The following is a 15,388-nucleotide window of genomic DNA, read 5'->3' on the forward strand; positions in this document are numbered from 1 at the left end:
CCGTGGCCTGCAGCAGGGTCCTCATCCGGGCCTTTGCATATACCCATCCCGACACCTTTAAGACCACCCTGGGGCTTCCCGGTCACCTGTCAACATCTGGGGTAGACATCTTGTCCCACAGAGCTTTCTCTGATCAATACCCAGCTTCCTCTTTCCCAGACAGCACCTCCGCTATTAGACTCCGCACATCACCTCGCACGACTTTCCACGTGCCTCCTTCCCGACGCTGGGGCTTGGGAGAGGTCTTCACTGTCTTTGAACCTGTGACCCAGACCCAGGCCTAGCATACAGTGGGCACTTACACCAGTGCTGGTTACAGGCCCAGGAGAGTGACATCGCTCTGGAAGGAACCCCACGTTAGCGGTTAATTCTTATATCCTAGTCTGTGTTTCAGATCCTTTCTAGAATAAAGACGGGCAGAGGGAAAAGGGACAGTGGTCAGGGAGAGGAGGCAGTAGAAGCTGGGTGCTGAGCACCTGATACACACCAGCGATCTGAGTGTCCAGCCCGCCCTTGTATTAAGTAGCCTCTGGCAGCCCCTTCAATACTGTGGCCCCTCGGAAAACCCTGCTCTCTGCCATTGCAAAAGGCCCACAGCTGAGAATGGGTTTCATATTTTTGAAAGGATTGTAAGAACACAAGACCGCACAGCAGTGACTGCACAAATATTCCCTCTCCTGCGTTCACAGAAAATCTGCCGGCTCTGCTTTCCAGGAAGACACGTCCTGTGTCAGGCCTGAGGGTGCAGTAAGCTCTGTGGTGTTGGTGAACTCACTTTACAAACGTCTGATGGCTTCCCACGTGCAAGGTATGGGGCCGCTGCAGGATGGTGTTGGGTGGCCAGTTGTGAGCTAAGGAGCACTTCCTTGGGTTTTGGATGCTACCTGTGAGACAGGCAGGAGAACACCAACCATTCACACATGAAGCATGTGCTTGGAAGCAGAATCAGAAAAGCCACACAATCATCTGCTGGGTTTCAGTTACCAACCAGCTGCCAGTCAACATTAGGACAAGAATACGTAATAAGCGAGAGGGGACTTCTGCTGTACGTACTATCCCCTCAGTCCAAGGGTGTTTATTTTAACAGGTGGAAGAAAGCAAACATCCAGAAAGATGCCACAGTTCAGGTGACAGGGAAAATCCAAAAGAAAATAAAATACTTTAACTCAAACCTATTAAACTGGTTTAAAAGCCTTATGGAGGGGTGCCTGGGTGGCTCAGTCGGTTGAGGGACGGCTTTTTGGCTTCAGCTCAGGTCATGATCTCAGGGTCATGGGATCGAGCCCCCACCCCCCTGCACAAGCTCATTGGGCTCCACGCTCAGGGGGAGCCTACTTGAGATTCTCTCTCCCTCTGCCCCTCCCCCCCACTTGCTCTCTCTCTTTCTCTCAATAAAATCTTTAAAAAATAAAAAATGAAAAATAAAAAAATTAAAACCTTGTGTAAACTGAAGCAATACAAATGTTTGTGAATCACATGTGATTCATCAGAGCGGTTTCTGGAAATCCATCTTAAGGAAACAGTACAGAACACGGCATGAGCTTTGGTCACACAGACGTTTCTGGCAGGGCTAAGAGAGCAGGGGGACAGCCTGGGTCCAGAACCCGGGCTCCGTGGGCCACTGTCGCGCTGCCAGGGGACGCACCCCGGCAGGTCCTACACACACAGCCGTGGCCAGCGCCCCTTGTGTTGGCTCTCCAGGGTTTTTGGAGGTCGGAGAGGGAACCAGCTCCCAGAGGGACTGGAAAATGACCAGGGAAAAACTTCATGCAAATGAAGATACACTCCTACTCATTGTTCGGTCAAGAGTCCCGGCCCCGCCGCGGGAGCAGCCCAGGGAAACGCACCGCTCTGCACTCCACCGCCCCCTGCACAGCCCACGCGCGTCCTGTGGCCGGTTTGTGAAGCCGGCTAGGACATGAAAACACCCAGAGAGCAAACTCTGTGCTGTAGGGAGCCGTCCGTCCGGGCAGGCCAGGGAGGACGGCAATCCAGGGAGGGTGGCAAGGCGGATTCCCGGTATTTCCCATTTCCTTTCTATTGGGTAACATGGTTTTACTACTTTTACAATAAAAAAATGTAATGAGGAGAATCTCACCGAGATGCTAAGCCCTCAGAAGCAGTAAGACGCGAGGCAGATAATCACAATACTAGTCTTCAATTTCAGTACTTACCTGGACTAACATAAGCAATGCAGGATTACAGAAATGAGACATAATTACAAATACACTATGTTGTTTGCTGTAAACTGACTATAGAGGCCAACGACCAGAATTCAAACGAAGTGAGATAATGCAGTTTGGGCACATCAACAAGGGCCGCCCGAGAACAAAGTGGACCATGAAAATGACACGGATTCGTGGAGGGGGCGGGGCTTCCCCTTCCGGTGGAGCCGTGTTGCCCTAACAAACGGGCCCATCTTCCATGTCCGCTCTTGCGGTCGGGGAGTAACCTCACCTCCAGCTGTAATTTTCTCCGAGGAGATGGTTTATTTCATCCCCAGGGGGTGTGAGTGCAGACACACCACCCAACGCACACCTGAGCCTGTTCACACCACTTACATCCCCAGGCACGTGAGTGACATTATCATGAGCGTTGGAAGGTCACTCAGCCAACCCAGAAACCCTTTGTAGCCAAAATAGCTCAGAGTCCACGGTGGCCATCTGGGGGCAGAGCTGCTCTGCTGGACCCTACGAAACTTTCACCTCTCCCTAATCCCACCGCTGAAAACTTCCCTGAGTCTACATCTAATACTTAGTTCAGGTGAACAGAAGGATTCTGTTCCTTCTCTAATAATAAAGTGCTATATTTAATGTTTAATTCCTTTGCAGTACAGTAGTTAAAATTAGTAAAACTCCTAATTTTGCTTTATCAAGAACTAGGTCTACCAAATTAGAAGTTATCATTACATTTCTCAACACCTAGCTGGTGAAACAGACTAACGTTAAACTGGCCAGGGATTCGACATAGTGGGATCACAGTGATGGAAAGTGCCTACAATTCTCTGAGGTTATGGATCATGGGAGAAAAATCCTTCTGTACAGATGTTTCTAAATGCATGCTGAACGAAGAGAAGTGTTGTTAATTCACTGTTCACGGTAAAAGGGACACCGATTACACACGTCAGGCCTCATGACTGGTGCGGATTTTATTTCTGCTGCCCAGACACCAGAAGGTTTACTCTCTCAAGGGAGCACTCAGTGGCGAGGTGACTCCCGTCCTGAAGAGGGCTGAGGCATCCTGAACTTGGACAGGTCCAGGTTGAGGTCTAAGAAGGTGTACGGGGTGTAGTCATGGTGCTGGAGGTTCCTGTACGTGGTGTTATCGAATGGCTTGGCAAGGCCAGCGGCTTGAGCAGGCTCTGTGGGGAAAAGCAAGGCCTGTGAGAACACGGGACAGAAAGTGCCTCCGCAGGGCTCAACTCAGACACCCGTGCACCCAGCATTCCTCACACACCCTGCTTGAAATAAACTAATTAGAAAACCTGTGAAAGCAACAGGATCTTCAGAAGCCAAATCAAGGAAAATGTATTCTAAAACACACAGCCTTCACAATGGGGGCAATGGGATGGTTCTTACGATGTGTCCTAATACCTGACTTTGTAGACTTCTAGGTCCTGTACTTGGCAGAATTTTGAAAATGCCTATAATGGTTATGGAGGGACTTTCAGGCCACTTAAAGATGCAAGAAAAAAAAAAAACCAGATCTATTAGAAATCTGTCTTAGAAATAAACCATTTACAGAAAGCAGGAGCTTTAAGTTAAGGCTGTTAAGTCTCTGGATACAAGAAAATTAGACAGACCCTGTTGTAATAACATAACAACCAACTTAAGGGGAAATGGAAATGAGGTGTACAGTTTTCAACGTTTTCTGAAAAAGTTGTTGGTATACTTTAGATTCAGATGAAAATATACAAACTAGATTTTCTTTCTTTTCGTGGAGAAAAAATGTTTGGTAATCGTAGAACTAAAAGTGTGTGGTTGAAGCAAAAGAAATGCAGCTCTCCTGCCCCGGGCCAGGTGGTAAGAGGGCACGAGGTGTGGCTTGTGGGGGTGGCGGGCAGAGGGCCGGGTGATGTGCCTGCTGATCCTAGACTTCTGCCACTGGGGCTCTCCCAACTTCTACACGGGCTGCACAGAAAATAACCTAAATAGTTTCCCTATTTGAATTCATATCAAAAGCTTTGTTTTTCATGTGTTCAGTTGTATTAAACAAAAACGATGTCTTATTCAGACCTGACATCTTCCCAATCTCAAGGAGCAGAGACTCCCAATGTGGGGTAGGGACATCTTCAAAGCAGATACAGGGATGGTGTTAACTGAAGGGAAATGTGGGTTCAGAAAACTTGTATGAAAATCAATCCCGCCAGAGGGCAAGGGGCCAGGCGGCGGGAGCAGGAAGACTTAGGGACACCCGCCAATGGGCTGTGCTCCAGGGTGGTGGTGGCCATAGCCTCCGAAGGGCATAAGGGATGCGGGGAAAAGGACATGTCCATGAAAAATTAGAAGCAAACTGTTTTCAAAATGGTTTGCAATGTGAAAACCCTGTCATCATCCTAAAGGTTTGGGCATTCCTCTCCAGTTCATAGCAGAATGACTGAAGCAGTAGAATCAGGAAATGCGGTTCTTGATGTCTTGACCAGTCTGGCAAGCGTGGGCACTTTTGCGTATTAATAACAGAGGGAGAAAACGGAGGGAAGAAGACACATAAATTCTGTCCACATAACCAGTAACCAGTAACAATGATCACATAACATCAGGCAAGGGGGAGGCTTTAGGAAGACTGCAGAGCAAACAGGAAGGGGCCGGGTTTGTTAGTAATGCATTTTACAGGCATTCTGCGGAACCAGGCTCTGAACCCGGAGCCTGCCCTCCCTGCGTCGCCAGGACCCCCGACTGCACATGCCTCTGTAAGTGTCAGTGCACCGCCAGACGGCAGCATAAAAGGAATAAAATACTAAACATTTATGATAGCAAAATAGCCCTTCATAAAAATTCAGTATGGAAAAACAAAGCAGCCCACTGTGTTTTCCGGGTGAATCAGAGAAGGAAACGTCATCCGGTGGAAAGAAGATGGAAGCGGCTCTGGGCTGCCCCTGGGTCACTTCCTGCTCTGATTCCTAACACGTGGATTGCCCCTCAGGCCTAAGGAATGTGAAGGCACTGCTCCGAGCAGCTGCCCTTCGGACCCTCCCAGCAGGGCGAGCACGGCCGAGGGCGTCACCCGGGACCCCTTCCTCTGAGAAGAGGCTCGGCAGGTTCACGAAACGGACCCGTGGACCGCCTCCAAAGTTAAGGGAGGTGCCGGGGGGCAGAAATGACCCAGCGCTCCCACTTCCACTGCAGAGTCAGCGGAAAGTGCCCCAGGGGCCGTGCTAAGGTGTGCAGTATTCACAATCACGGCATCCTCTGCTTAGCTGAGACCGCGGAACGGGCCGACTACCTGGAACACTTGTGCACACCGCATGGGCCTCCAGCGGCCCGCCACCCACACAGGAAAGGAGGTTCTCAAGAGAGCACAAGTCAAGCTATACCCTGTGTGTCGTCCGGCTCTTCCAGGCGAGGCGCCGACTCTACAGCCATCTCGTCTCTTCCCTCAAGCTCCGGGCCTGCGGTCTCGTCCTCGAAAACGCCTTCCTTAGGAACAGGAGCTGGCTTCAGATGTCGTCCTGGTACCTGGTCTTCCAAAATCTCCTCTTGAGCCTTCAGGATTCCTCCCGTTACCTGCTTTCCCAAACTTTCCTTGTCGACGGGGGGAAATGCCACCTCTCCATCATGTTCCAATACCTGTTTTTCCAAATGCCTTTCTCTGGTCGCAGGAGGTGCGTGCAGCTGTCCTGCCGCTCGGGTTTCTCCGGTTCCTTCAGACAACTGCACGGGCACCGGGCTGCCAGCCGGCCGTGTAGACGATCTTGACTTTGTACGGTCAGCTAAGACTTTTTTAACTTCAGGTGGCGTTTGACTTTCTTTATCTTTTTCACTTGATCTAAATATTTTCTCCATTTGTTTTTCCTTGACGTTTTGCGTCATAAACTCTTTGTCTGCTTGTAACTTGGGTGTTGTGGTTTTTGGTTTAGTGTCTTTTCTGTCCTCTAATGGCTTCACAGTGGGCCCTTTCTTCTTTGCCTGACGGGGTCTCTCTGGAGGGCTGGGGTCTGGCTGTCCCTGCTGTGACTGGGTCTTCTCTTTGGCTGATGTTGCAATTTTGGGGGCTCTGTTTTCAAGGGAACGGGAGGCCTGCGGTTTTGGAAGCCCTCCTTTGCCATTCCTCATCATCTGAGGATCAACTTTGGAGGCGCTGCCCTCCTCGTCAGACTCTGAGTCGGAGGAGCTAGACGAAGAGGACGATGAATCATCTGTCCCTCTCCTGTTCTCCTGAAGAGCTTTTGAATCCGAACCCTGTTTTCTGAATGGAGGCAGAACTTTTTGAGGAAACTCTACCAAAGTCTTTCTTGACAAAAACTCTGGAACCCCTTCATCTGTGAATAGCATGCTATCATCGGGACTGGGGCGAGGGCTAGCTACCATCCCGCCCTGATTCACAACTGATGGGTAAGAACTGGGTGAAGACAAGTTTTTGGACAATTCAGCTGCTGTTGGGGTGGCTAGTAGCTTGCCCCTCTCCTTTGGTTCCACTACATCTAGGAAATGGCATAAAGAGGAATATTATTTTCAATATTTTGTAAAACAATCTAAATTCATCAGTAAGTCACAGACATTTCATTATTAACAGCTTGTTATTATAATATCTTCAATGTAATTATCCTAAGAAATGTTCCACGAGAACACATTCTTAGGTCAAAGCCAAGCCACACGACAAGAGAACAGTAAGGAATGTATATGTTTCTCTTTGAAGCTAAAAAATTTAAAAACAGGGATTTTTACCAACAGAAGTAACAAACTTGTCTCCACTTTTCACAATGAGAGCTTCTTTGATGATAATTTTTAAACTACTATTTCATCCAAATTTCAAATGGTTAAACTTAAGATATTTCCAAATGACTACTACAGGTTTTAGAAATGTGTCATTTCTTGGGGCGCCTGGGAGGCTCAGTTGGTTAAGTGACTGCCTTCGGCTCAGGTCATGATCCTGGAGTCCTGGGATCGAGTCCCACATCGGGCTCCCGGCTCAGCGAGGAGCCTGCTTCTCCCTCTGACCCCCCTCCCCTCTCATGCTGTTTCTCACTCTCTCTCAAATAAATAAATAAAATCTTAAAAAAAAAAATGTGTAATTTCTTAAATCTTTAAAAAACTGATGCTTCTCAAATATTAAGAAAGTCATCCATACTGGATGAGCCTGAACTTTCTGAACAAAACAGTAGAGCAGAACAGGGACAAGAGCCTGGTTTGCATCATTTGGGTGTATGCATATGTGTGTGTGAGCATTGGGGGGGTCATGGGGTGGGAAGAATTTCGTTCAAATGAATGTGCCCCATGGGGAAGAGAAGTCCTTCAAAATCACAAGTCATTTGGGGACTTCTTTAGCCAGAGAAAAGTATTACATGACCAAAAAAGTCTAAAATAACTTGATGTGTATATCATTGGAAACAGCAGGTTTTAAGCTGGAAAAAAAAAAAAAGAGTAAGTGCTAATATAAAACCCTTGCATTTTGTAGAGTCAATTATTAAAAAAATAAAATTGCATAGTACATTGATTAGAACCAACTTCATTCAATTTTCTCAGGTGGAAAATCTTTTCTAACCATACAGATTTGAGGAAAAAGATAAGACAAGTGTTTCTAAGTTAAAATTACTTTCCAAATCTAAAGCAAATCTTAAAAATACATTACAGATGAGCAAACTCCAAATGCAGAGTCTTTATTTTCAAGTGTAGGAGTCTATTTGATACTGAAGAGATTTCAATCCTACTTCTCTCAAGTGGAAAAAATGTATTCCTAACTTCACTGTCTTACCAGTATCCACAGCAGGTTCTCACTGTTTTCTGAGCTCAGGGACCTGCACGTGACAGAATGACAGGAAATGATCACAGAAAACGGAGGAGTAACCACAAATCAGACATGGGCCACAGAGAGGAAAATGGGCAGTGTGAAAGGGCACGACGGCACGGCAGAGCAGAGTGACTGTTCACACCTACCACCTGCACCACCACCTCCACCATCACCTCCCCCTCCGCCATCGTCTCCCCCAGCACCAGCAGCACCACCTCCTCCATGCCACGTCTGAGGCTGTGGCTACCTACCAGCCCAGAATCTGCATTCTGAATGCCGAGCAGGTGCTGATGCAGCTAACTCTCAGAACTCACACAGAACTCCAGGATCACGTTAAACATAAAAATGAGGCGAAGGAGTGTACATGCACTTGAACTCTCTCTCTCTCTAAATTCTACCTGAATCAGCTCAGAAACTCCTCGTGGCCCCTACACCCCCCAGCCTGCTCACCTCTATCATTCATCCATGTTTATGTGGAGCCTAAATTTTCCAAGTATGAAAAATTAAGTTAAAATAAGGCGCATCTTAGATAGGCTGCTTTGAATAGAAAAGTTACAATGCCTGAATCTTCCAAAATATGTTGTGGAGATTTAAAAAACTGCAAATAAGTTACCAAAATCACACTATAGGTTGGTTTATCATCTACTGAAAATGGAAAGAAAATTTCAAATGGGATCAACAGTGATATCATTTAGAAATTCTGTTTGAAAAGGAAATTTCTATGATATGAAATAAGAATGTTTTTTTTTTTTTAAAGATTTTATTTATTTATTTGAGAGAGAGAATGAGATAGAGAGAGAGCATGAGAGAGGGGAGTGTCAGAAGGAGAAGCAGACTCCCTGCTGAGCAGGGAGCCCGATGCGGGACTCGATCCCGGGACTCCAGGATCATGACCTGAGCCGAAGGCAGTCGCTTAACCAACTGAGCCACCCAGGCACCCTGAAATAAGAATGTTTTAAGGTTTCTTTTATTCACGCTAAATTATTGGAAGAATTTCATAGAAAGGCTAATAGACTAAAACAGGGTAATGCATTTTGCTTTTTTTTTTTTTTTAGATTTTATTTATTTGACAGAGACACAGCGAGAGAGGGAACACAAGCAGGGGGAGTGGGAGAGGGAGAAGCAGGCTTCCCGCCGAGCAGGGAGCCCGATGCGGGGCTCGATCCCAGGACCCTGGGATCATGACCTGAGCCAAAGGCAGATGCTTAACGACTGAGCCACCCAGGTGCCCCGCATTTTGCTTTTTTTTTTTTTTAATATTTTATTTATTTGAGAGAGAAAGAGAGCAAGAGAGCATGAGCTGGAGGGAAGGGCAGAGGGAAAGGGAGAAGCCGACTCCCGCTGAGCAAGGAGCCTGATGTGGGGACTTGATCACAGGACCCCGAAATCATGACCTGAGCTGAAGGCAGATGCTTCACCGACTGAGCCACCCAGGTGCCCCTGCATTTTGCTTTTTAATGACAGCCAATTTCTGGCCCTCTGCAGCCCGGGCCCAGTGTCCTCTTGTGACTCAAAAGGAAGTTGCCGCAATGATCTGGAGCTGCCACTAGTAAACGCTGTTCCAGAGTCTGCACCCAACCGTGCAGTGCAGAATGAGGTCACCCGAAAAACAGCCCTCTGATGTAGAGGAATGAGGGCTCTCACTTTATGACCCTACTGGTTTGTTTACATGAAGTCTCTTACTTCTATCTAGAGGCAGGGTGCCCATACACTCTATATTTTAGTTTGATGCTGGCCTTCCTTGAAAATCATATGAAAGCACAACGCTACGTAAATAAGTCTAGCCACGGAGGCCTGTTTCACAGCACAAACCGGGGACTTTTGTGGACTGTTTCTACTCTGTGAGGGATCACATAAATGACCATAACAGCCTACGCACAATAAAGGCCTACAAATTCTAGTAACAGCACCGAGAGAAGTCCTACTGCTTCTCTATCTCCTCTCAAAACAGAACTTACATTTCCCGAATCTCTTTTCTGCTCAGTTGAAAAGTGAGGGCATGACCTTCAAGTTTTTAGTGGTCTCCCTATCAAAGCTTTTTTTTTTTTTAAAGATTTTATTTTTAAGTATAACCTCTACACCCAATGTGGGGCTCGAACTTACAAGCCCGAGATCAAGAGTCGTGTGCTCCCTGAGCCAGCCGGGCACCCCTAGTAGTCTCCCTATTAAAGGCAAAAATGACTATTGGTGTTTGAAATGGATTAGCCACCTTAGAATTCGTCCATATCTTCTCACTGGGTCGCAAAACTCATCTTGGAAACAAAGCATATTCAAAAACAAACGCACATTTTGACAACATGAAGGAATCAGTTACTCAAATTTTATATGCTAATTAAAAGCTTTTTTTTTTTAGATGTACAGGGCTATAAAGTTTTTTTGTTTGTTTGTTTTTTTTTTAATTATTTATTTGACAGACAGAGACACAGCGAGAGAGGGAACACAAGCAGAGGGAGTGGGAGAGGGAGAAGCAGGCTCCCCACGGAGGAGGGAGCCCGATGCGGGGCTCGATCCCGGGACTCCGGGATCATGACCTGAGCCGAAGGCAGATGCGTAACGACTGAGCCACCGAGGTGCCCCTAAAGTTTTTTTTTTTTTTAATGAATACATGAGAATCTAGATTTTTTTCAGAGGCAAGACAGCACAGTGATTAAAAACACAGACAGTGGGGGCTTACTACCTGGGTTCATGACCGGCTCCGCTACCGACATATGTGTGACCCTGAGCAGCTCATGGCTCTCTTCCCTCTACTTTCTCATCTACGTTGCAGGGATACTACTAGTATCTACTCACGGGGTTGTGAGGACCAGACAAGAGACTATATGGAGTGCATGGAACAGTGCCTGGCACCGTCGGTTAGGATTAAACACAAAGAATCCCTATTTCCAGAGATTCCTCACGTTTCAAACTGAAATAAGGACTTGAAATGGATAATTAACTTTGGCTTCCTGGCAGATTCTTTAAAAAGCGACACAGCAGTCAATGATTGAATACAGATTGTGGTAAGCCTCAGCCTAGTGCCCGGATTCAAAGGAACATCAAAGCCAGGGAGCCAGGCAGTTCTGTGGGAGGGGGGACCTACCAGGAGACCCTGGACTCATATCTGTACTGGTGGGTCCCCGCAGGAAGGAAGCACAGGCCATAAGAAGCTGGAGCTCCAGAGAGAATGAGGCAGAAGGCGTTCTGTAATACCCGGCTCCTGACTCTGAGGCAGTCCCTTTGACTAGAGATGGGACCCTAAGGGTGAGTGCTCAGGGACCAGTCTGCATGCAGGCAACTTCTGTTAGAGCTTCCAAAGCCACTGAGAGTGGACAGGGGTTTAAGCTGGCAATGTGCCACCAGCAGGCAAAAAGCATTGGTGCATCTGACACTCAACCAGTCTTTTAAGTACTGACACTTCAGGTAGACATGGAGACCTGCACATGTCAATTTAGAAGCATCTTCATACACGGATTAAAATTATTATAACTTTTTTTTTTAAAGATTTTATTTATTTATTTGAGAGAGAGAATGAGATAGAGAGCATGAGAGGGGGGAGGGTCAGAGAGAGAGGCAGACTCCCTGCTGAGCAGGGAGCCCGACGTGGGACTCGATCCCGGGACTCCAGGATCATGACCTGAGCCAAAGGCAGTCGCTTAACCAACTGAGCCACCCAGGCGCCCCATAACTTTTTTTATAATGATAGTTTTTGTCTTTTTTTTTAAAGATTTTATTTATTTATTTGACAGAGAGAGAGAGAGAGACAGCGAGAGAGGGAACACAAGCAGGGGGAGTAGGAGAGGGAGAAACAGGCTTCCTGCCGAGCAGAGAGCCCGATGCGGGGCTCGATCCCAGGACCCCGGGATCATGACCTTAGCCGAAGGCAGACGCTTAACGACTGAGCCACCCAGGCGCCCCTAAAATTATTTTTAAATTATGGGACACAGGGGCGCCTGGGTGGCTCAGATGGTTGAGCGTCTGCCTTCGGCTCGGGTCATGATCCCGGGGTCCTGGGATTGAGCCCCGCGTCGGGCTCCTGGCTCGGCGGGGAGCCTGCTTCTCCCTCTCCCTCTGCCTCTCTCCCTGCATCTGTGTCTCTCAGATGAATAAATAAAATCTTTAAAAAAAAAATTATGGGACATAAATGTAATGTGCATTAGAGACACTGTGGTTCTGGATCCTGTCTTCCCACCTGGAAGCACTCTATGATGGACACAGCACGCACGCGCATCTTGCGCTGGCTCCGCTCTGGCAGGGAGGTACTGCGTCCAAGGGCGGAAACGACACAGGCCCAAGCCCAACTCCCAGCTCAGTGCTCCCTTCTCATAACTGCACCCAAAACTGTCCCATGACCCAGCACCCCATTCCATTCATTCATTAGTTCAGTGTCATAAACCTAGGAGGTAGGAGAGCAGACACAAGACTAAAATTCACCAAAGGCAGCGATAACATTAGTAATGAGATGCAACTAATCATCAGTAAACAGTGAAAGAATGTCAAAAATGTGCCAGGCATAATGCAGAACTGAACCGATATCCTGGCTGTAAACGTTTTTTTAGGAGTGATCATGGCACTCTGGTTTCATTAAAAAAAAAAAAAAGAAAGAACACTGGATTTAAAACTGGACTGAGTTAAACAGAATAGAACATTCTGAGTTAAACAGAATTCACCTGAGCTGCATTCAGGCCTCCAGGCAATGAGCCACCATCAGGAAGGGGTGTTTCCTCAATCGATGGGGCATGAAAGGCAGTCATGATGGCGTGGAAGCAAGGCACTCAACTGGGCCAATATTTTAAATGCTACCAGTGGTTTTGTGTGCACTCCAAGGAGGGATAAAACAAAAAATATCTAAGCACTTTCAAATATTCAAACTGAGGAAATGGTAAATGATGAAAATAAGACAAACTCAAATTATCATTCTGAACCACATATAAAAGTCAAAGGTTTGCAGAGACTGTACATATACATCTTTCATTTTTTTATTTTTTAAGATTTTAAGTAATCTCTACACCCAATGTGGGGCTCAAACTCACAACCTGGAGATGGAGAGTCGCATGCTCCAGGGACTGAGCCAGCCAGATGCCCCTATAATCAGTTATTAGTAATGAACAAGGAGTAGAAAATAAAATTCCTAGAAGTATTTAAAATATACTGTCGCACTTTCTATTTTCCTTCCATGAGGATATGCTACATTGGTATTCAGGAGGGAAAAAAAAAAGTAAAAACCAGCAATAACAATCAAAATGACTATGAAAAGAGCTGGAAACAGATCAGACATCATGCTTCATCAAAGTAAGTTGTAATGGAGAACGGTGCCTGCCCTTAACTCCCTCTCCACGGTCATAAAAAGATGCCTGCAACCCTGGACCATGGCCAACCAAAGCCTGGGAAGCCACATCTGAGTTTCAGAGACGCTGAGAAAAGCCACAACTGGGGGAAGAAAAGCAAGGTGGGGGCGCCTGGGTGGCTCAGTTGGTTAAGCGACTGCCTTCGGCTCAGGTCATGATCCTGGAGTCCCGGGATCGAGTCCCACATCGGGCTCCCTGCTCAGCAGGGAGTCTGCTTCTCCCTCTGACCCTCCTTTCTCTCATGCTCTCTGTCTCTCATTCTCTCTCTCTCAAATAAATAAAATCTTAAAAAAAAAAAAAATTTAAAAAAGAAAAGCAAGGTGGAGTTCAGAGCTACCATGGGAGTGTGGGATCTGTACCTGGGCCATCTAAATGCCCCCGCCTTTGCACTCCGCATCCCCTTGCTGCGTGTTAGAGTATGGCACTTAGAAAACACAAGCAGAACTGGTTCGGGGCTAAATATTGAGTCAAAGACTGTTACATGACTGATATGTTTGGTCTAAAATCCATCACAGATCTTATGTCTGATTATAATCTGGACACTGCTGGAAATGAAGAATCAAATTACGTAGTTAGTAAAACTTTTCATGCTTGGAAAGCACACTGATTCATTTGCTTTGCATTCTCTTTCCCTTACGACTATCATTAAAATCTTACTTTTTGGTGGACTTTGCCTCTTGGAATTCGGTGGCAGTCCCTTTTCACTCTTCCCTGATTCTGCAGAGAGAGAAACCGTGGAAGCAAGTCCTCGAAACACTCGTGCTTCTAGGAGCATAGTCTGACAGAAGAATTAACAAATATGGACATTTTAGAGTAATGCCATTTAGAAGCTGTTACAACATAGAAATACTATGTGTTATTACTTAGCATTCATATGGTATATTTCTCATAGTTATTACAATTTCCATAACGTATGTGTTATGGAACTTTTGGAAAATACAAAAAAAAAACTGCAAGAAAAAAAAACCACAGGACAGTCATTATTAATTATGTAACTCTAAGAAATGTCAAAACAGATCTTCTCCCGTGCACACTTTTTGTAGTCCCCAATTACCTATTAACCTACAAAATACTCTGATTTTTTTGTAAAATGTTTTCCTATACTTAGAACGCTAAGTAGAAGAAATACTATTTGGCTGTTAATAATGATGTAGACGAATAATAACTGCTTCTGAACTGTTTATATTGTAAGTGGCAAACATCTTATAAACTGATAATTCACTCAGCATGTACTTACTAAGAGCTGCTATGGGCTGAGCACTTTTCTAGAAGCTGGATAAAGAACAGAGGTGCCTCTCCTACATATGTGAAGGTAAAAATATGTTTTCTATGTTTATGACTGCAAGTACGTGTCTATGTGTACACATGAGAGCTGAAACAATCATTTAGAAGCAGGTATTTCAAGGACTAAATGGCGGACTCTCTGAAACAGGTAACCCCATCTATCTATACTCTACTTTGCAATGAACAGTTAGTGCTTTTGTAGTAAGAGCCGTTTAAAACTTACAATTAAGGGGCCTTACATTTTTTTCTATATGGAAAAAGAAAGCCCTTCTTCCTTCCTCTTTTCACAGATGGGGTAATGTAGGCTGACTTCCCAGTGGCTGCCCGGTAAGTTACCAGGTGAACCAGGTACCTGAAAGTCCCCTCCTCTCCTCTCCGGGCTAAACAAGAGGTCAAGACGCTGTCCTTAACGGTTCTGACACCTGGGAGCCCTCGCACCTGCCCCGTGGCCCCGGCCCCGCGCGCCTGGCGCTCCTCAGGTGATCAGGGTCAGCCAAGGGGCTGTGGCCGGGCTCAGCGCCCGCTCGCCGGCCCGCCAGGCCCGCCCCACGGCCACTTGCTCCGGCCCGGGGTCCTCTCCTGCACCCGGGAGGCGGGTCAACGGCCCACCAGGACGGCCGGAGATGGCCCTGGCCCTACACGGCCTCCCCGCCGCCGGCCCGGCTCCCCTTTACCTTCAGCGCCCCGGACCGTCCTTGCCGCAGCATAAGCGAGGCCGCCATGACTGAGACACTGGGGAGCGCCGGGGGACGGCCCGACGCGCCGGAGGTCGCACCCGGACTGACGCCACCGCTGCGCGCGCTCCACCGCCGAGGTCCCGCCCCTGGGCCGAG

At 47.0% G+C, this 15,388-nt stretch overlaps 1 protein-coding gene across 2 annotated transcripts; it reads right to left on the reverse strand.

Moving 5' to 3' along the window:
* Positions 1-2,579: 2,579 nt before the first annotated feature.
* NDUFV3 (NADH:ubiquinone oxidoreductase subunit V3) lies at positions 2,580-15,328 on the reverse strand. 2 transcript variants are annotated; one of them, XM_021679154.1, is made up of 4 exons: positions 15,230-15,324; positions 13,929-14,049; positions 5,534-6,640; positions 3,130-3,361 (listed from the first exon to the last, which is right to left on the reverse strand). In XM_021679154.1, exons 1-4 carry the CDS (start codon positions 15,275-15,277, stop codon positions 3,198-3,200), a joined length of 1,440 nt encoding a protein of 479 aa, XP_021534829.1. In that variant the 5' UTR covers positions 15,278-15,324; the 3' UTR covers positions 3,130-3,197. The 2 variants fall into 2 exon arrangements, with proteins under 2 accessions (XP_021534830.1, XP_021534829.1); XM_021679155.1 differs by lacking the exon at positions 5,534-6,640 and having other exon boundaries at positions 2,580-3,361; positions 15,230-15,328.
* Between the last annotated feature and the right edge of the window lie 60 nt (positions 15,329-15,388).

Source organism: Neomonachus schauinslandi, chromosome 1, assembly GCF_002201575.2.
Source record: "Neomonachus schauinslandi chromosome 1, ASM220157v2, whole genome shotgun sequence".
Taxonomy (NCBI): Eukaryota; Metazoa; Chordata; class Mammalia; order Carnivora; family Phocidae; genus Neomonachus; species Neomonachus schauinslandi.